Here is a 20,757-nt window from a genome sequence, read left to right on the forward strand (position 1 = left end):
AACATAGGTTTGCGTAATTCGTAATTAAATTGATATGTTTGGTCCAAACTTTTATTACTGTCCACTGCAGTATTTGTGGTGACCGATTTTTGAACTTCGTGTCCGAGATGTAGCTCTAATTATCTACTAATTTGGCCTTCTTGAATTCAAGAACAGATTTATTGGACCATACCTAAGCATTAATATCTTTTTGTATATCTGATCAGTCAACGACCAACATTAATAGAAAGAGATTACTTGTTACCTATCACTAATCCTCATAAATTTACTACATCCTTTACAGTAATAGATAATCGATTACCTTGTTCAAGTGGTCACATTATTTGATTACAAAAATAATTTAAATTCAGTTTCATTAAAAATGTTCATTGTTGTAAAATAGAAAGTATTCTTGATATAAAGGTTGATAGATACCAAAAAAAATATATTTTTATATTTATAAGACATATTGCCATCATTATTAAATAAATCACTTACCATTTTATATAACAAAGGTTATTCCGCACCAATTTAATCACTCCTTTTTCTACGGACACGCATAAATTGAACTCGAAATGTTCTCAAAAGATTTTGAGAAGGATTCAATTAAAATTTCAAAATTAAATTTAAAATAAAATGGAAACAGAATCAATTAAATTTTTAAATGTAAATTTAAAATAAAATTAAAACAGATTCAGTTCAAATTTCAGAATTCAATTAAAGCTAAAATTAAAACAATCCATTAAAAGTTACATAATTAAAATAAAATAAAAACAAATTACTAAAATTATATAATTAAATTCAAATTAAATAATCAGTTAAAGTAACAGAACTAAAAATTAAAATTGTATAATTACGTTTAAAAAAATCCATCATATGTAATTTGATTAATATGTTCTTGTAATAACTCTAATTGGCATAATGAATTGAAAAAATGGATAAAATATAGACAGAAAAAAAAATGGTGATGTGGCTTGACATTGAGGGGGCTTGGTACTTTGGTTTTTTTCTACCCAAACTACAGTTTGAATGATTCAAAAATTCCCATATTATCTTCATTAAATAATTGTACATTTTGTTATTGAGATTAAACTTGCATTAATTCTCTTTTTTAAAATAGAAGTGTGGAGAAGAAGTAAAGTTAGGTGCGTTCAACTTCGGAAGAAGAGGTGATAATTTGTGATCGAAGTTTCTTAGTTCATCGAATCTATTTATCGTGCTCTTGAGTTCTTCTTCTTCCCTCTGTGTTAGGGTTTACGTAATTTTCAGATCGACAGACACTGATAGATTGTGTGGTTGAGGAAGATGAGTGAAGACGTGGAAATGAAAGATCAGGCAACGCCTTCACAGTCGGTTTCTTCAGCTCTTCCATCTGCATTGCAGCGTGAGTTTCTTCTCCCAACCGCACTATTCCTCTAGTTTTATCTCTGAAGCGTAATTCCATTTAATTCTACTGAATTTTGAGCTCACCAACAGATTTGAAGGGAATATCATCAATCATTGAAAGCGGTTCGTACTCAAAGGAAGTTCGTCGGATTGCTCGTGCCCTGCGCCTTACATTTGCGTTGAGACGTAAACTTACGGCACCGCTCCTCTCATCTTTTCTTGATTACGTTCTCGTGCCCGCTTCTGAACTTCACGCGAAGTTATCCTCTTATCTTCCTAGTCCCAAGGTAATTATTTTTGTTTTTGAGCTTCACTTCAATTAACAATACTATTGCAAACATTATTAGAGCACGCTTGTACGAATTTCTCCATAAGAACTTGTAGGAGAGAAAAATAAGAAAAGAAGAAAATGAAATGAGCTTCAACATAAACTAGCATAAGTTAAACACGAAAATTTAGATGAGAAAGACTCTATAAACTAGCATGTACATAAGCTTAGCTTGTGGAGAAGCTAATATCAATTTTCTTTCAACTTATGCTAGTTTTCTTGCAATATTTTAATGGAATATGGTCTTTGTGTTTGAAACTGCTGTATAGGAGGGTGATCGAGAGATGGAAGTGGACAGTGCAACATCTGCCATTCAAAACCCGGTGGCCAAGCACTTGTTGCCTGAGCTAGAAATCTACTGTTACCTCCTTGTCCTACTTTTTCTAATTGACCAGAAAAGATATGATGCAGTTGAGTCCTATTTCTGTATGTTTGTATTTTTACCGGCTATGCCAATAGGCTGCACCTTATATGCTAAGGTTGTTTATATTTTCTTTCTAGGCCAAAGCTTGTTCCTCAGCTAGCATTGTTCGGCTGAAGAGCTTGAATAGAAGAACTGTCGATGTTATTGCGTCTAGACTGTACTTTTATTACTCGTATAGCTATGAGCTTGCGGGAGATCTTGCTGAAATTAGAGGGTGAGTTTGGTTCTTATCTATGCAATTAAAGAAGGATATTCAGGTGTAGATTTTTATACTGTTATAACATTAAGGGGATTTACACCTAATTGATATTTCCTTTATTCAAACTGAATATCTTTTTTATTTCAGCAACCTCCTTGCATTGCATCGGATTGCTACCCTGCGCCATGACGAGCTGGGTCAGGTTTGTTTTCTGTTATGTGTTGTTTTATAGGTGTGTCATGTCTCGTACAGTGTACTTACCCGGTGACTTGTCGCAGGAAACACTTCTTAATCTGTTACTTCGTAACTACCTACACTACAACCTATATGATCAGGCAGAGAAATTGAGGTCCAAAGCTCCACGTTTTGAGGCCCATTCAAATCAGCAGGTATGGGGATTTTTTCCTGTGGCTCTGAGAATTTTTTGCAATGATGCCCTCATGTTAAACCTTCTCAATGATTCTGAGATTTATATATTCAGTTGTCCTGTTTAAATTTCCTTTTGTTTCTTAGATTCTTTTTATTTGCCATCTTATCCATGTGTGTTGTGTTTTTTAGTTTTGTCGATATCTCTTCTACCTAGGAAAAATTCGGACAATTCAGCTGGAGTATACCGATGCAAAAGAGTCTCTCCTGCAGGCTGCTCGTAAAGCTCCCAGTGCAGCACGAGGTTTTCGAATTCAATGTAACAAGTGGGCTCTGATAGTGCGTTTATTATTGGGAGAAGTACCTGAGAGGAATGTCTTTATGCAGAGAGGAATGGAGAAAGCTTTGAGACCTTACTTTGAGCTTACAAATGTAAGTCCACAAATTATAAACCAGAATTTGATATTTTAAGGTCCATTAAAAGTGATTTTCTGATTCTAGATCTGATCGTATGATTAGTTCCTATAGTTTCACTTCTTATGAAGTAGGAGGCGCACTACTACACTTTTGTTGCATGCCAATTATGTTCCTTGATGTCTTGTCTATTTATTCAACCATCCTATGTTATAACTCTTTAAAAATTATGGTGTGGCAGATGAAATGCTTGACACATGGTAGGTTCTGTGTGGCTATATTACTGACACTAACACCTGACCCTATAGTTATCAGTCCAGGACAATTAGTTTGTAGCAGTTAGCCCGGAAAATGTTATGATAGGATTGCAGGAGACTGGATAGCCACTATTTTAAATATCATAATACAAACTAAATAACTTATATTACCTGTGTAATTACCAAAAAAATGTTTTTGAAGGGATTTATGATAGATAATAAGTCTCTACACTCACAACCATAAATCCAGGAGCGATAGGAACAGAGGAATTGAAAAAAAAAAAGAGGAGAGAATAGTTAAACTATTAGAAAAAGTTGCATTATAACTAAATGAACTGTGAGGTCTAAAGAAAGTAGAAACACAAAACACAGAAAAAGAAAAGAACATACACCTGTAAAATGTGAAGGTACACAGGTCAACAAAAGTAACGTTTTATTTTGTAGATGACTGAGGAAGAAGGGTCTAAAACCCTGTCATGTTTCTGAGGCTAAAATACATTAGAAAATGGATGAGAATTCATACTTTTACCTCACAGAATTCCTGAACAAGACGTTTGGGTGGGGGGGAGGCGATGGATTTTGAATCCCATCACAGCAATGCTGTTATACCACATGAAAAACTGCAATTTTGGCTTTGAACAGTATGGGTTCACTTTGCTCTGCTATGGAGAAATATTTGACTATATTATACGCCAGGGAAATGATATACTTACGCTTTGTTTAACTGAAATTGACACAGAAAAATATCAAACCATTGTTATATACTAATTTTACTTTGATTTTATTGAAAAAAAGGAAAAGTCTATGTCTGCGGGAAGTATCATATACAATAAAGAAAATTGACAGCTGACATGGGGAAACTTTTTGGCAGCTTGGATGGGTCTCTACATCAAAGTAACCTACAACTACCGAAACTTTTGAATAAGCTGTAATCAACAATTCAACTGCCTATCATGAAAAAATCCAATGAACTTTGGAATGAAAATGCCGTGTTGATTAGAGCTTCAAATGAATAATGCACTTAAAGTGCCGTGATCTTTACGGTTTTACTTTTAACTAGTTAAACTATATTTAGCGTTGAACACTGATGACTATCTAAGGAGCCATATATAAATATTTCTGTATTCTATGGCAGGCTAAGGTTCTGTTTGGAATGCCATGACTTTTTTATGTTTTTTTTTTTTTTACAGCAGAAGTTACAAATGTGTTGAGTAAAAAAGATCATTGTTCAACTTCCAGTTCTTTTCAGAAGTATCTTATCAGATGATTTAGAAAGTTTACAATTATGAAATACCTTAAAGCAAGTTTACTTTTGTTGAAATTCAATAATATAGAATGTTTTATGCATTTGCATGTGCAAATGTTCAATTGATGCTTTGCTAGAAGTTGTTTCGTGTTTCTAAATCATGATCCAGTGCTTTTCACATGATTTTGAGCCCTCCTCCAAATCCAATAGAGTTCGTTCTGTTAAGTCAACCATAAAGTTGTTGTGGTGCTTTTTTGTGGTAGTGTTGAATCATGTTATGGAATTTCAGGCTGTTCGGATTGGTGACTTGGACTTGTTTATGAATGTTGCGGAGAAGTTTGGTACAACTTTCAATAGAGATGGAACTCATAATTTGATTGTTCGGCTGCGCCATAATGTCATCAGGACTGGTTTACGCAACATCAGCATATCATATTCGCGCATATCGCTAGCTGATGTAGCTAAAAAGTTGAGGTTGAACTCTGCTAATCCTGTTGCTGATGCTGAGAGCATTGTAGCAAAGGCCATCCGTGATGGGGCTGTTGAGGCTTCATTGGATCATGCTGATGGGTGGATGGTATCGAAGGAAACTGGAGATATTTACTCTACAAATGAGCCTCAGTTTGCATTTAATTCTCGGATTGCCTTTTGTCTTAACATGCACAATGAGGCTGTTCGAGCACTGCGTTTTCCGCCAAACACCCACAAGGAAAAGGAAAGTGCCGAGAAGAGGAGAGAAAGACATCAACAAGAGCAAGAATTAGCTAAGCATATCGAAGAGGAAGATGATGATGACTTCTGATATCTTGGCTAAGCCTATCGAAGAGGAAAAGGATGACAACTTCTTATAATGATTTGCTCTTTTAATATTACCCGCCCGGGTGTGAGGTTCTTTGTTGCCCGTAGTTGCCTATATCTCTATGGGAAAACTTTCTCTACCATCTGTTTTCTCGACCATGAAGTTTTATTTTGTACACCAATTTATTTGGAAATCCTTTGCCATATTGAGATATTTACTGGAAGTTACAAATCATGGCAACACCAATGATCTGTTTCCTTGTTCTGGGAACTTTATTTTAGCATTTGAGTAAACTGATCTATCATTTCCATTTTAGTGATTCAATTCAAAAGTTTGACTATTGAAAATGATCTGTTATTGGCCCCAAAAAAGAGGTATATAAATGGTGGAGTAATAATTAAACTACACCCTGCCTTCTTTTGTTGTTTGAGTCGGATGTAGAATTGAAGGCCATATCTAAAGCCGTAACACTTGTTATATTTATTTTTCTTGGATATTTTGGAGCCTATCAAAAGATGGGGGAAGGGGTGGGGAATTAGTCATGTTTATAGAAAATTGTATTAGTGACAAGGGAAGAAATATAATGTAAAAAACTTTGCCTTTGGCTGGGTTTGTAGGCATTCAGCAATTTCAGATTGCTTGACGGTGCTGTTACTTTGCCCCTTTTCTTTGGTCTGCTTTACTCTAATTCCCATGGCAAACTGCCTTGCCCCTGTTCTCTTCATCTTTTGATAGCTTGACGGTGCTATTATGGCGTAGCATGGCCCGTGTGATGTGATTAATTTTATAATTCATGAACAATCGACTTAAAAAATGAGAAAAATTCAGTGTCCAGTGTACAACTGGATAACTTATTTACTTTATAGATGTTCAACATCTCATGTATTATCGGATTGAACCAACGGTGACCATTTGCGTTGCTAGCTAACAGACGACTGACAACAATCTGCATAGGCGAAATGGGACATGTGGATGTAGCTCACAAAAAACGACACCGTCATCATTTCCATGTGACCCTGTAAGTTACGATCTGCACCGTTTGTTCCATTTGATATATAACCATTGTGTCTTTTTATCCACAAATGGAGTTACAAACCATGAGATCCATGCATGTGAGACGAGAGAAGTAGACATTGGGATCTGTGAGGGGCTAAAATTAAATAATTGGACGACCAAATGGGGTTTGTGGGTTTTGAAACATTCACGGCTCTTATGTGGGCATGTGCGTGTGAGTGGGTTAGAAGGGATGTACAAGAGGAATACTGAAACAGAACGTGGGAATGATTGAATGGTGTTCAGACTTGCACAGATAGATTTAATCTCATAAACAATAAAAATTGTTTCTTGATTTCTCTTATCTTGCAGAACCTCACATGTGGCATCGTTGCCTAAGCCATTCTAGACTCTTATTTAAACACACATCTTTTGTACTTGGAAATGTCAATAATTGCAAATACAATTTCTACTCTCATATCCTTCAACCTCATCATCTCACTCGGGGTCTTAGGTATTCACCAAGCTAAAAAAAATGGGCCAAGTTATGTTTCTTTTGAGTAGCCTCATTGCATTATGCAGCTTCACAATCACTACCTTTGCTTTCTCACCTTCTGGATGGACCAATGCCCATGCCACTTTTTATGGGGGTAGTGATGCTTCAGGCACTATGGGTAAGCAACTGTAACCAAACATGTGAATACTAGATTCTGTTTTGTACCTACTCTTCAAACTAAAATTCAAAATTTGACACATAAATTGTGTATGGCTGCAGGTGGAGCTTGTGGGTATGGGAATCTGTATGCAACTGGTTATGGAACTAGAACTGCAGCTTTAAGCACAGCCTTATTTAATGACGGAGCTTCCTGTGGCCAGTGCTACAAAATCATATGTGATTACAAAGCAGACTCCAGATGGTGCATCAAAGGAAGATCTGTCACCATAACCGCCACAAACTTTTGCCCTCCCAATTTTGCTCTTCCGAACAACAATGGAGGCTGGTGCAACCCACCCCTCAAGCATTTTGACATGGCCCAACCTGCATGGGAAAAGATTGGTATTTACAGAGGAGGAATCGTGCCCGTCTTATTCCAAAGGTTGCAATTTCTTCCATACCTTGGTATTATACAAGAACATTAATATTTGTGAAAAACATCCTTTGAATTAGTTTGTGACATTGATATGATCGGTGCAGGGTTCCATGCAAAAAGCACGGAGGGGTTAGGTTCAGTGTGAATGGGAGGGACTACTTTGAGCTTGTGTTGATCAGCAACGTGGGTGGGGCCGGATCCATCCAATCTGTGTTCATCAAAGGATCGAAAACTGAGTGGATGGCTATGTCAAGAAACTGGGGTTCTAATTGGCAATCGAACGCATATTTGAATGGTCAATCTTTGTCCTTCAAGGTCACAACCACTGATGGAGAAACCAGAGTTTTCCAGAATATTGTTCCAGAAAGTTGGAGTTTTGGCCAAACTTTCTCCAGCCCAGTTCAGTTCTAAGCTTCACACAAAACTCAACGGCAGAGGCGTGCTTTTTATTTTAATGGAGCAGCCCGCCACTCCTCTCTCTTCTGGTTTTTATTATTTGGTGGACTCAACTCAACCCATCAACTCCAACCCCATAACGCCTTAAATAAATTGTTATCAATAGGAAGCTCAAGCTTGTAGAAATCAAATAACCATCTTTCAGGTTTATATTTATACCATAAATAAATTGTTATAATATGAATACTATAGTTCCCTCAATTTTTTCGATGTAATGTTGTCACTGTCGTGTGTTTATTTCATCAATAGATTAATTTTAGTTGATTCGGATTGAAGTATTCTCGGATTAAGTTTTTACTTTCAACGCAACCTGATTATAAAACGTGAAATGTTTAAGAAAAATACTATTCAATGGGGTAACTTGAATTGGTTTGATTTTGTTTCTGTGACCACTTCTAGTAACGAGAGTGAAAGAAAAAGCTGTTAAGTTTTTGTTTGTAGAGAGATGAAAATGATAATAAAAGGGTGAAGCATAGCGCGTAAATCTGAGCCAATAGGAGTCAGCAGAAGTGTTATTACAGCTAGCAGAGAATCTAGGTGTGTTTTTTTTGTTTGATTAAAGCAGATGCAAATGCAAATGCACATGACATGAGTTAATAAAAGTGAGACACAAGACATTAGCTGGAACCATCGCAACTGATGTCTCACCCAAACTGAATCTGGACAGTCACACATGTTTACTTCTTTATCCTTTTAGACCAACCCAAACTCATCATCAACCCTTCTCTTTCTGCACCTACTATAACTTCATTCAAATTTATATAACTTTTAAAACTTAATTTACAGATTGAAATTGCTTCCAACAATATATATATTTACGTCTCTGCTATAACAATTGAAAATGATTCGTTATAATAACCTCATAGCTCGAAATGGTAAGTTGACCCCTTATGTAATGTAGGGACAATTTATGCGGTATAAATATACACGTATTTACCAGGAAATGTTCAATGTTGACTTGTATAAATATAGCCATTAAATCAAATTTTGATAAATTATTAGACATACTAAAATGAAAAATGCTAAGAAGTAGATTTTAAATCTAACTTAATTCTACAAAATCAGTTTGTAAGGTGAGATTTGCACTCACTTATATATATATATATATATATATATATATATATATATATATATATATATATATATATATATATATTAAACTGACCTTATCACTAGTTAATAAGAGACTTTCAAAACTTTTCTCATGATATACATTTTGAGCGTGAGATTATACATTAATGAGTGATTTAGTAGTAAGCAGAACAATAAGCTCAACAAAGAACAAATGTGGCTTGGATATTACCCTGATACCATATTTTAGTCTTACAAAATGATTTGTAAAAAAAAGTTTACACTTACTTATATATTCTAAATTGATCTTATTTCTAGTCAACAAAAAGACTTTCAAAATTATGTTACTATGGTGAACATGTGAAACTAAGAAGAAAAAACTCAAAGGAAAGAGGTAGCTGGCAAAAATTTGAATCTAAATATTATGGGATTGCTTTTGTAATAATAACGTTGGATTTTTAAGGCAACAGTACCAAATGCAATGCAACTTTGATTATTTAAGAGAAGGTGGTTGAAAACACTACTGCTCCACTAAAAGGGTCGTAGATCACCAAATACGCTTAACAACCACAAATCATTAACAACTCCAAGTCATATACAAAGTTATTCCCGTGTCACCACCACCTCCTATAAATACCGCAGTTATTCTCGTTATGTTCCTCACAAGTCATATACAAAGTTTTTGAATTAATCTGTGGTTTGAAATATGGCAGGTTTTGCTACAGTGATGATGTTCATAACTACTCTGCACTTGGCTTCTCTTGTGAGAGCACTAAATGTAAATTATTATGAAAATACGTGCCCTCATGTGGATTCCATTGTAGCTGCTTCTGTTCACAAAGCCACCATGAATGACAAAACTGTTCCTGCTGCTCTCCTTCGAATGCATTTTCACGATTGCTTTATAAGGGTTCGTAACCTTTTGCTTCTCCTAAAATTCTCCTAAAATTCAAATAATATTCATTTTCCTTTGCGTGTTGGTTCAATGCATAAGTTTTAAAAGGGAAAATTATTAGAAGAATTCTCTTCATAACTTGCATGCACTAACATTATACACACACACGTCTGAAAGTGATGATATTTTCTCTTTTTTTTTCAAGGGTTGTGATGCCTCTGTTCTTCTGGAATCAAAGGGAAAAACCATAGCAGAAAAGGATGGACCTCCTAACATTTCATTGCATGCATTTTATGTCATTGACAATGCTAAGAAAGCACTTGAAGAAGTATGCCCCGGAGTGGTTTCTTGTGCTGATATTTTGGCTCTTGCTGCTAGGGATGCTGTTACTCTGGTTAGTGTCTCAATCAAACAATAACTTACACTAACCACATTTTATTCATTAATTCATGATTGGACGATAATATTGGAAGTCTTGCATCGACTAGAAATAAGACAATTTCATAATATATATAATATACAAGTGAGATGCAAACTTCACCTTCTAGACTGATTTTGTAAGGTTGTATTAGGCTTAAAATCTATTCCTACAAAACGGTTGTTTCTTGAAGATTAAGGTTTTTTCTTTTTTTCGTCAATCTAACTTCAACAAAACCATTTGTAAGTTATATTTTACTTATTGGCTTTGTTGGGTTAGTCCGGTGGTCCCACTTGGGATGTTCCAAAAGGAAGAAAGGATGGAAGGATATCAATGGCCACTGAAACCAGACAATTGCCAGCTCCTACATTCAACATCTCCCAATTACAACAAAGCTTCTCTCAGAGAGGTCTTTCCTTGGAGGATCTTGTAGCCCTCTCAGGTACTTTTGAAACTCCTTTACAGTCACTTAGTTATTATCATTTTTTGTTGAAAATTTGTTGGTATAAGGTTTTGTACGTAATATATGATGAGATGATGATGTTATGTGATGTGCAGGAGGACACACACTTGGATTCGCTCACTGTTCATCTTTTCAGAACAGAATCCATAGATTCAGCCCAAAACAAGACATCGACCCTTCTCTGAACCCTTCATTTGGAAGCAGACTCAGAAGCATTTGTCCCTCTCATAACAAGGTGAAAAATGCAGGAACCTCATTGGATTCCAGTTCCACCTTGTTTGACAATGCTTATTACAAGTTGCTCCTCCAAGGAGAGAGCATATTCTCTTCTGATCAAGCTCTGCTAACTCATCCCACCACTAAAGCTTTGGTTTCAAAGTTTGCTTATTCTCAAGAGGAATTTGAAAGGGCCTTCGTGAAGTCCATGATCAAGATGAGCAGCATCACCAACGATGGACAACAACAAATCAGGCTCGATTGTAAATTCGTTAGATGATTAATTCATAGTTTGTATTTGAATCAATTGTGTTTGTGCTGTATCAATGCATTGAGGAAGCAAGGGCGATGAAATATAAAAGGAAAATGTTTATGGTAATCCATGACTAGTGGCCAAAGCAAGTGTTCAATTTTTCTTTGAATTTTCAGTCTTTGTTTTGATGTTGTGGGCTTTCTATTCGAATCCTAAGAATTTTGTTTGTTCATATGCGAATACCAGGAGTTAAATTATGACTTTTTCAGGATTTTATTTTTTATTTTCTAAATTGAAGTTGTATATTTTGAAATCGCAACTTTTCTAAAATTAAAATAAAAGGTAAACTTGTGTCTTAAAATTCATATAATATAACTTTTTTTATTGTTGTTAAAAGATATCTTTTAAACCACAACTTTTTAAACTTATCTATTTTTGTATTTAAAAAAATAAAAATCCTATAAAAGTTGACTTATTTCTGCACTCAAATTGGAAGTGAAGCAATTAAGTCGCTTATCTCTTATTTTCTACTTATTTATTTAAATTCAATAATTCTCTCTCTACATAATTCTGCTACTTATATCAATTAGATTTAGAATATCAATCATTAAACCGGTAAATAATTGTCAATCATTAATAATGAAGAGTATGATTAAACAAGTTTATCCGTTTATGAATTTTTGAGAAGGAAACAAAGCATTAACTGTCAACTTTAAAACTATGTACAAAGTGTTTACATATTATTTTTCCAGAAACAAATTATTTTATACTTAAGTACATTTTAATTTATGAAAAGAAATATGTATTTTTCTCCAGAAGCTTTTAAAAAAAAAAAAAAAAAAAAAAAAAAAAAAACTCATCCAGAAATGTTACAAAATATACATATACATACATGTGTAATATTTAAAAATATGCACTACTTAACCAACCGAACAATATATGAATGTACGTACTATGAATAAACTTTCAAACTTAACCAAAACAAAGACAATCTATAATACATGTTATGGTCTCAAAATTGAACAAAACAAAACCATTTGAGGCATCACTAAGCTCTCATCAAAAGCACCATGCCATAAAAATAGATCAAGTCCTGCATGAGAAACCTTAGTTCCTCCATTGCTCTGTGACAGCTACAGAAGCTTCATATACATGAACATAACTAAGCTACTACTAACTCTGTGAACATTTTTCTATATACAACAAGGTGGAACTGATGATCAATGAAGATAGAGAAGTGTGTTGTTTTTCAATGTTTTACTTTTTCTCTGTGATTGTTTGCAGCACAAGCCTCCTGGATCTGTTTGTGGTGAGAAAACACAAGTAGATATGTCCCTCAAGCTCTTCCAACTGCTCCATAAAGCTCGACTCACGTTCATGAAACTCTCTCATAACCTGCTTCAGAATCTCCCATTTCCCATTCCTGACACAAACCTCTGCAACCACTTTCCTATGCTCCACCTCGTCCTCTAACCTCTTCACCATCCTACTCATCGTGTCCAAATCATTGATCACAATATAAACCCCTTTTGCAGCCAAATCAAGTTCCTCACACACCCTCTCATAAGAACTGCACCCTACCCTTTCACCACCCCTCTTCACCAACAAACCCACCAAGCCACCCAAAATACCAGGTGCCACCACCACCCCAACCACACTATGAAAAGCAAACACTAGCAAACCAGCAAGAACCACACAATGTGAAGCAACAAGAGCTATTCCACCAACCTTCTTGCACCAACTTTTCATTCTCAATCTCCTTCTCATCTTCCTTCTCGTCTGTTTCAGTCTATCCAGAAGCTCCACGCACTTGTCGTGAATGTCACGGAACTGCGCGGTGCCAACCGCAGAGAAAGGGTTGTTTTGCGAAGCAAATGAAGAAAGCTCTCTGTAGATGGCATCCTTGTGGATTTGTTCGTCATTGTTGGCATCAAGAACAATTTTTCTAAGCTTAGCAACTCTCGTGATTCGTCGGTAAGCAAGTCTTACTGAATGGATTGCTTCAAGGATCGTGTCACAACAACGACACGCTTCCAAGGTGGCTTCGAAGTAGTCCACAAGAGGACGATGAACATTCAACCTCTGCGTTATGTTCGCTATCATCTCTTGCCGCGGCTCGAGCAAGTACTCTGTAAGCTGCATGCACAAGGGAACCGAAGAAGAAGAAGAAGACGAAGATGAAGACGAAGACGGAGATGAAGATGAAGATGAAGTTAAGATTTTGGTGGTTGTTTTTCCAAGACCCCCTTTTGCTTTGTTGCATATTTCGATGTAAGACTTTGTTCTGAATGCTTCCAAATACTCTTCATTCACGCTTCGCTTCTTACACAATCTATCTTCCTCACATTCTTTCCGTGATCTACCTGTTCAATTAATTTGCACACAGCAACTTGGTCATCAAATTATTGGAGCCAGTTGTGGATATATAATATCACTTTATCAATCAAACCAAACATCTAATTGAATCAGAAATTACACATAAACTCATTTACCTGTTGTTTTTGGTAGAGAAGAAAGCCACCTGGTACATGCCATGTCGTAGGTATATATGTAAAGAAGAAAAATATGAGAGAGAAAGAGAGATGAAAGTGTTATGTTGTGTGCATTGGAAATGTAATAGAATGAATTGAAAGGAAGTATATATAGAGAGAGAGAGGAAGAGAGAGAAAAGGTGGTATGTATTGGTGAATTGAGGAAGAGAAGGAATCTAGTTGGCAGTTAGCAGTACCACAAAAGGTTAATGGCTTTGGTCACACGTTAGTGTACCTCACACGGTGTGTTCTCCCACGTCAACACCACACACCCTTTATACAAGACTATATAACTACGTCACAATCACATTTAAGCATTACTTATCTATTTATTTTACTTTTACAAAAACCATTATTTCAACTATCATTTTCTCTATCTAATTAATATACGATTCTTATTCAATCATTACCATATCCCCACAATCATTAATAGTGTTTGTTCAAAAATAAAAAGTAAAAATCACTACTTGATGATGCTACATTCTATGTCAGTATTTGTATATTTACTTGCAACCATAGCTTTCTTCTATGTCGTCTCTTGGTCAAATATCTGCAAGCATTAATTGATTAGTAAAGGATGATGTGGTTGGAAAAAAATAATTAATTTTTGCTTATACATTGAAGGAGGCTTTATTATGTGGTTGGAGAGAGAGATTGTGGATAAATTTTCAAAGAATCATGTTTGTTAAGTTTTCACCCCACATTAATAATTACTCATAAAACACGTTTTTAGCAGAAATTATTCTTCCTTTTTTATAATGAATGGTAAAAAAAGAATTTTTCAAATTTTATGAATAAGAAATATTAATAATGTTTTAAAAATAATTAATTTTTAATGTGTGATTACATTAGAAGAATGGTATGTGAAAGAGTGAGGAAATAATAATATTAATAATAATAATAATAATTGACAAAATGATAGGAACGCGTTTGTGTGTAAGATATGAAACACAGATGTCGCCAAAGCAAGATATTAACGTGGGGTCTTATGATTACATTTCCATGTATATCTGTTTGCCACGTGGACTTAGTAATGATGGCACATGTTACGTAGCAGTTTTGATGGAGGGTAAAAGATTCTTCTATATTGAAGCCCAGCCATGAATAATTAAAGATTCAGCCTCAGATAATACCAATTACATAAGGTGAGACACAAATCTTATCTTACTAAAGTAAGATTAGGTTAGGCTTTATTTTATTATTTTTATTTTAATATATAACCAATAATACATAAATCTACTTTATTTTGGAACAAACAATAACTTTATAAACTTAAAAACAACATAGAAATTTAACATTTCTATCAAACTAAAAAAAAACAAAAAAAGCTTGATCTAATAATGCCTATTTATTTTTATTATTTTTTTGTGGTAAGCTAATTGGATTGATGCAGACCGAGCATTGGAAACTCAAAATTTCATATTTAAAAAGTGTTTTAAAGAAAATGATATAGGTTTGTTAAAGGTTGCTATCTAAATTAAATTTATTAATTGAAGAATTCTCCCTACAATAATGACATTCTTCATTTTCTTCGTGTCTCACGTCTTGTTAGCAACTGCCACAATTTTTGCAAGCAAGATTTGATACAAGAAGCTCTTAATTATGGAAAAAGAGATATTTCAATTTGTTTAATCCATATTTTCTTTTTCATAAATAGCAAACGAACAACGTTCTTCTTAATTACAAATAAATAGATGATAGTATAAAATTTTTAAAAATAAAGTCTTTATTTATATTGAAATCAGCTTTTTTTGGTTCCAAAATTTTGACATATTTTCTTTTATGAGTATTTGGTAATAGATATTCCTTAAAATATTAAATTTTCATCTCGTAACATAACGTTACTACCATCATTTTATTTTAAAATTAAAATTATTAATCACTTAAATATCAAAGCATATTTTGTCTTGGCTACTTACATATTCATTTCAAGTTTTTTTTTAAAAATAAAATATACTTTTTATTAATTTAACCTGTATGGTTTCATTTATTTTTTAAATCAACTATTTGTATACATATCTGAGTAATTTAAAAAATGATTTAAATTATACATATGAGTGTATGATGCATAGAACCTTTCTAATTTAAGTTTCTTGGCAGTTCACGGCAAGGAAACCTTAATTTAGAATTAGGATTTATGAAAGAAGACGATTTTTTTCCTTCTCTGATCAAATAAAAATATCTAACAATAAGAACACACGTTAATGCAAATAATTGAAAAAACAAAGACATTGATCTTACAAGTTTTTGTTTTCATTTGTTTTAGGTTATTCAAAGATGGATGTATATAGCGGATATTCGAAGGCTTGGTGCGTAAATGGGGCCATTCAATGAAAACAAAATCAGATATTTTAGTGAGGTCGAATAGGTTGTTCCGTATGGCTAACTTTTTATTTTTAATTGGTTTTTAATATCTTTTTCACATCTAAGTTATGTTAATTTTGTTCTACAGTATTACGGTTTTTCAGTAAGTTTTTAATACAATTTTTTTTCCAAAAAATGTATAATATATAATATTTATCTAAATAGTACTATTTATTGATCGTAATCAAAATTTGATGATCAAATTTGTTTTAGAAAAATATGGTTACAAATTTATTAATAAGTATTGTAATAATGAGTTTAGTAAATTTATTGAATTGAGTTATGATGTGTTGTTGGGCTTTTTTGTAATTGGGGGTTCATTTTAATTTGAATTTGTAGAAAAGGGTCCTGAAATTTTTTGCGAAACAAGGTCAAGTCGTCATGGGGAGGACGACATTAAAAGTGAAATCGTTCTCTCCCTAACCGGTTTTTACCTTTTTTTTTTTAAAAAAAAGCAATGTCGTCAAGAATGAGTCCGGTTTCCGAAAATGTGCATGGTGAAGTCGTCTTTATGACTGACGACTTCACTTTAAAGGCTTTTTTTTTAACATGAACATTATGACTGACCGGTTTTAATTACATGGGATTGTGTAAGTTAATATTGTAATTTTGTATTTATTTAAATGTATTAGATTTTTTTAAATAATTGAAATTAAATTTAAATGAGAAAAAAAAACAAATGAATAATAAAAAACATATTAATCATTGAATATTTTATATAAAATTTATCAAAATAATAATTTAAGAGAAATTACATAATTATAATTTTTAGAAAATTTGGAAAAGTAAGTCAGAATTCAGTTCTTTTTACAATGATATGTCCAAAAAAAAATCTCAACCATGCACATAAAATATGAAAATATTACACATCACAATATTGGAACTGATAATTATAACTAGAATATGATATTTGGAATCCAAACAAATTCACAACATTTTCCTTCTGAATATTATAAATGGAAGAAAGTGACATATTAGAGATAATGGGAGCAGAGGAGGTGAGAAAAAAACAGAGCAAGTGGAGTAGAAGATGCGAGTGGGAGATTACAACATTCTTCTTTCTTTTTTCTTAATTTCCACAAACATATGAAGATTTAGATTTGTATAAACTGTTCCAAAAATGGTGAAAAGTAAAAGAAGTTTTCAAAGCTAGGAAGGTGGAAACACACCAAAAATTAATGTTGTTTGATTGAAGTGTTAGTAAACTTTTTAACCTCAATCTTGTAGTTTCTCTTTCAACTCAAACATTAGCTTCTACTCAGTACTCAAGAGTACATGATCCTATTTATTTTGAATTTGATTGGATGCTATAGGGGTAATGGATCAAAGATCAAATACTCTGTTTATTTTGAATTTGATTGGAGCAAACTGTAGAAACATAATTGTCTTGAAAGAGAGAAAAAAAGGGTCGTCTCTACGAAAAAACAAACATGTTCTTGTTTTTCTATGGAATTCCCCAAAAGGTGGTGACAAAAATGAGGAGTTTTTACATGTGATACTATATGATAGACATGATAATATCATAAAAACATAATTCTCTTTATTCGAATTTGCATAAAGGAAATAAAGAGTATAGATTAAGGCTAATTTATACTTTTCAAAGAAGATCTTATGATATTTCACTAAATATTAGTTTAGTAAATAAAGTTAATATTATTTTATATGTTGCGAATAAGGTATTATGTTGAGATAAAAATAATTGATACAGTGAGATATGGTATTGCGAGTTATAATAATATTTAAACACTGCTATTTTTATATCACATTTTTTTATTATTATTTTGTATTATTCTTCATAATTATTATCTTTTTACTAGAAATATAAAAATTAACAGATTAATTTTTTTTACGAGTTGTCAAATAGTATCAAACTACTTTTTTTTAATATTTATTAAGGTTTTTTCTCTGTTTTCTTACTCTTGTTATTTTACCCTGTCTTTTTATTTATTTATTTCTTAATATTCTCAGCAAGTTAAAATTTTTAAAAGAAGTTCTAGTATATTAATTTAAAAAATAGTTATGGATCAACTATAGTAAATTAATAATAATAATATTTTTATAGTAACAATAATATCTATTATTTTATAATAACAACTATTATAATTAATATTATTACAATAAAATTAAAATTAAAATTATGAAAAGAAATATCTCTTAAATAATATTATATTTAATTTCTTAGATAATATATCATAATATTATTAAAATTGTAATAATTATTATTATTATTATAAAGGGATAGCATTATTAAAGAAGAAAGAGACAAAAAGACAGAGTAAAGAAAAAAAGAAATGAACACATGTTAAATATGAGGATGGTAGTTATTTGTAGCTGTACCTAAAACTCAATATCTTATTCATAACTGAAAAACTGAAATGAAAATACAGCATGAAGGCTACCAAATGGCATCAACATAAATGAATGATTCAGTGATGGAGTTGAAGGTATAGAATCACTGCTTCTACATCAAAACACCACACACATATTCAACTCTACTCGCTGGAGGCAGCACCAATGTCAATCACGAAACGGTACCGAACATCATTCCTCGCAAGACGATCGATAGCCTCGTTGATCTTGTCTGGTGTTATTACCTCAATGTCACTCGTTATGTTGTACTTCGCACACAGATCCAACATTTCCTGTGTCTCTTTTATTCCCCCTATGATGCCACCTTTTACCGCTCTCTTTCCTGTCACAACCAAAATATATATATATATATATATATATATATATATATACTTTATAAATAACCAATTTCCCACGTTGTTAAATTAGAATTTCCGACAATAATAATCTTAAACTTACCAAAAATCAATGGGAAAGCCGGCAATTGGAGGGGCTTGTCGGGTGCTCCCACCAGAAATAAGGTTCCGTTCACTTTCAGCAATTCCAAGATGGGTAACAGAGGGTGGTCACCAGAAACAGTGTCCAATATGAAATCAAGGCTTCTCTTTGCATCCTGTAACCACGAAAACTAAGTCATTTCCTTACTTCCCATGGCCTAAAAACGAAGCAGATTAGGAAAAACAAAAACAAAAACCTGTAATTGCTTAGGGTTGGAGCTGATTATGAAATCATCAGCACCCAAACGTTGCTTCGCTTCGGCTTCTTTGGAAGGAGAAGTGCTGATGACAGTAACATGGTGCCCAAACGCCTTTCCGAATTTAACGGCCAAGTGTCCCAGCCCTCCCAACCCAACCACCCCAATCTTTTTCCCCGGCGTCGCCACCAAATCGTGGTCTTTCAACGGAGTGAACACTGTTATTCCGGCGCACAGTAGAGGAGCCGCCGCATCCATCGGTAGGCTCTCCGGAATGTGTACCACATACCTTCACATCAGATTTTCCAAAAGGTTTTATGAATAAATAAACTGGTATTAATTCATAAAAAAAAAAGTTTCCTTTTCGTAAAAAAAAAAGAAAAAAACCTGTAGTCTGCAATAATGAGTTTGGAGTAGCCACCGTAGGTTATGCTGCCATCCCAGAAGACTCCGTTGTATATAAGCACCATCTTATCACAGTAGTTTTCCTGATCTGTCTTGCAGTGTTCGCATTCCAAACATGAAGCTGCCATACACCCCACACCCACTCTGTCTCCTTCCTTGAACCCCTTCACATCGCTTCCTGTCTTAGTTACCACCCCAATGATTTCGTGCCTGCACACAATCAAACAACCTTTCTTAATTAACCACTCACTTAATTAACAGTGGAAAGTTTAATTTTTTATTACTTACCCAGGCACCACAGGGTACTTGGTGATGCCCCATTCATCTTTAGCATAGTGGAGGTCGGTGTGGCAGATCCCACAGTACAAGATCTTTATGGTTACATCGTTTACACCGTTCTCCCTGCGTCAAATTAACTTCCTCTGTCAACGATGATGTAACAGAACGAAGAAAAACACTGAGAATTATTAAACTTTAGCATCATTACCTTCTTTTGAAGGTGTAGGGGCTAATCTTCCCCGAAGTATCATGTGCTGCCCAACCAGATACTGTTACTGTGTGATTCGGTGTTGTTGCAGCCATTGATGGGAAAAAGAAAATGCACAATTTCTCTGTTTGGTAGCCGAGAGAGAGTGATGAACTTAATGCCAGCGAACCTTCGCATTTTATAGACGCAAAAAAAGTAAAATTAAAAAAGTTACAGTATTTTTTTTTACCGTTAAATCTCACCACATGTCGTGTCCCTACCACTTTCTCAGCCCCTTTGTTATTATTTGTTGCATGCTACCCATGCTCTTAATTAATACCGGATATTATTTTTTATTTAATATCAAATAAACAACCCTTCATTGCTGAAGTTTAAAGTATATTAATCTTCAAAAAAAAATTATATTTACAAGAGTTGTTTGTGTGTCATCCTCTAGAAAAGCATGGTGGGGTAGTTAAATGAAGTACTGAAAGACATGAAATAAAGAAAAAAATATTTTACTACTTTCTTAAGGAGAGAAATAAGCCTTTTTTTTTAAGAAAAAAAAAGTAAAAGAAAGCACTTTCATGGAAAAACTAGGAAGCTTTCTAAGTAACTTTAAAATCTTGGTTGTTGTCTGCAATATATTTATATCACAAAAGTCAGAAAAGACCTTGACTCAGTTCTTAGTAAA

The 20,757-nt window shown here is 33.7% G+C and overlaps 5 protein-coding genes across 5 annotated transcripts; 3 read left to right on the plus strand and 2 right to left on the minus strand.

Moving 5' to 3' along the window:
• Window positions 1-1,015: 1,015 nt before the first annotated feature.
• LOC114194138 (probable 26S proteasome non-ATPase regulatory subunit 3) lies at window positions 1,016-5,739 on the plus strand. The gene is made up of 9 exons (XM_028084212.1): window positions 1,016-1,148; window positions 1,231-1,363; window positions 1,456-1,652; window positions 1,963-2,103; window positions 2,195-2,331; window positions 2,464-2,518; window positions 2,595-2,705; window positions 2,875-3,114; window positions 4,889-5,739. The coding sequence occupies exons 2-9, from the start codon at window positions 1,285-1,287 to the stop codon at window positions 5,399-5,401; spliced, it is 1,473 nt and encodes a 490-aa protein (XP_027940013.1). The 5' UTR covers window positions 1,016-1,148; window positions 1,231-1,284; the 3' UTR covers window positions 5,402-5,739.
• Window positions 5,740-6,673: 934 nt separating this feature from the next.
• On the plus strand, window positions 6,674-8,208 carry LOC114194139 (expansin-A11-like). The gene is made up of 3 exons (XM_028084213.1): window positions 6,674-7,065; window positions 7,167-7,488; window positions 7,587-8,208. The coding sequence occupies exons 1-3, from the start codon at window positions 6,927-6,929 to the stop codon at window positions 7,891-7,893; spliced, it is 768 nt and encodes a 255-aa protein (XP_027940014.1). The 5' UTR covers window positions 6,674-6,926; the 3' UTR covers window positions 7,894-8,208.
• Window positions 8,209-9,681: 1,473 nt separating this feature from the next.
• Window positions 9,682-11,442, plus strand: LOC114195253 (peroxidase 64). The gene is made up of 4 exons (XM_028085655.1): window positions 9,682-9,919; window positions 10,110-10,298; window positions 10,602-10,764; window positions 10,881-11,442. Exons 1-4 carry the CDS (start codon window positions 9,716-9,718, stop codon window positions 11,279-11,281), a joined length of 957 nt encoding a protein of 318 aa, XP_027941456.1. The 5' UTR covers window positions 9,682-9,715; the 3' UTR covers window positions 11,282-11,442.
• A 784-nt stretch (window positions 11,443-12,226) lies between these two features.
• On the minus strand, window positions 12,227-13,859 carry LOC114194043 (UPF0496 protein At1g20180). Its single transcript, XM_028084076.1, has 2 exons — window positions 13,747-13,859; window positions 12,227-13,617 (listed from the first exon to the last, which is right to left on the minus strand). Exons 1-2 carry the CDS (start codon window positions 13,787-13,789, stop codon window positions 12,512-12,514), a joined length of 1,149 nt encoding a protein of 382 aa, XP_027939877.1. The 5' UTR covers window positions 13,790-13,859; the 3' UTR covers window positions 12,227-12,511.
• Window positions 13,860-18,425: 4,566 nt separating this feature from the next.
• Window positions 18,426-20,256, minus strand: LOC114195578 (probable cinnamyl alcohol dehydrogenase 6). The gene is made up of 6 exons (XM_028086094.1): window positions 20,085-20,256; window positions 19,886-19,999; window positions 19,580-19,807; window positions 19,193-19,481; window positions 18,958-19,111; window positions 18,426-18,841 (listed from the first exon to the last, which is right to left on the minus strand). The coding sequence occupies exons 1-6, from the start codon at window positions 20,177-20,179 to the stop codon at window positions 18,642-18,644; spliced, it is 1,080 nt and encodes a 359-aa protein (XP_027941895.1). The 5' UTR covers window positions 20,180-20,256; the 3' UTR covers window positions 18,426-18,641.
• Between the last annotated feature and the right edge of the window lie 501 nt (window positions 20,257-20,757).

The sequence above is a fragment of the Vigna unguiculata genome, chromosome 8 (assembly GCF_004118075.2).
Source record: "Vigna unguiculata cultivar IT97K-499-35 chromosome 8, ASM411807v1, whole genome shotgun sequence".
In the NCBI taxonomy this organism is placed as follows: domain Eukaryota; kingdom Viridiplantae; phylum Streptophyta; class Magnoliopsida; order Fabales; family Fabaceae; genus Vigna; species Vigna unguiculata.

Coding starts and splice junctions, on each gene's coding strand:
- LOC114195253 (XM_028085655.1), top strand. CDS start 9,716: ATGGCAGGTTTTGCTACAGTGATGATGTTCATAACTACTCTGCACTTG. Junction 9,920..10,109: donor TTCACGATTGCTTTATAAGG/GTTCGTAACCTT, acceptor TTTTTTTTCAAG/GGTTGTGATGCCTCTGTTCT. Junction 10,765..10,880: donor GGATCTTGTAGCCCTCTCAG/GTACTTTTGAAA, acceptor TGTGATGTGCAG/GAGGACACACACTTGGATTC.
- LOC114194043 (XM_028084076.1), bottom strand. CDS start 13,789: ATGGCATGTACCAGGTGGCTTTCTTCTCTACCAAAAACAACAG. Junction 13,618..13,746: donor TTCTCTACCAAAAACAACAG/GTAAATGAGTTT, acceptor TTAATTGAACAG/GTAGATCACGGAAAGAATGT.
- LOC114194139 (XM_028084213.1), top strand. CDS start 6,927: ATGGGCCAAGTTATGTTTCTTTTGAGTAGCCTCATTGCATTATGCAGC. Junction 7,066..7,166: donor TGATGCTTCAGGCACTATGG/GTAAGCAACTGT, acceptor GTATGGCTGCAG/GTGGAGCTTGTGGGTATGGG. Junction 7,489..7,586: donor GTGCCCGTCTTATTCCAAAG/GTTGCAATTTCT, acceptor TGATCGGTGCAG/GGTTCCATGCAAAAAGCACG.
- LOC114195578 (XM_028086094.1), bottom strand. CDS start 20,179: ATGGCTGCAACAACACCGAATCACACAGTAACAGTATCTGGTTGGGCA. Junction 19,482..19,579: donor CTCATTATTGCAGACTACAG/GTTTTTTTCTTT, acceptor TCTGATGTGAAG/GTATGTGGTACACATTCCGG. Junction 18,842..18,957: donor GGCTTTCCCATTGATTTTTG/GTAAGTTTAAGA, acceptor TGGTTGTGACAG/GAAAGAGAGCGGTAAAAGGT.
- LOC114194138 (XM_028084212.1), top strand. CDS start 1,285: ATGAGTGAAGACGTGGAAATGAAAGATCAGGCAACGCCTTCACAGTCG. Junction 2,104..2,194: donor ACCAGAAAAGATATGATGCA/GTTGAGTCCTAT, acceptor TTTTCTTTCTAG/GCCAAAGCTTGTTCCTCAGC. Junction 2,706..2,874: donor AGGCCCATTCAAATCAGCAG/GTATGGGGATTT, acceptor TGTGTTTTTTAG/TTTTGTCGATATCTCTTCTA.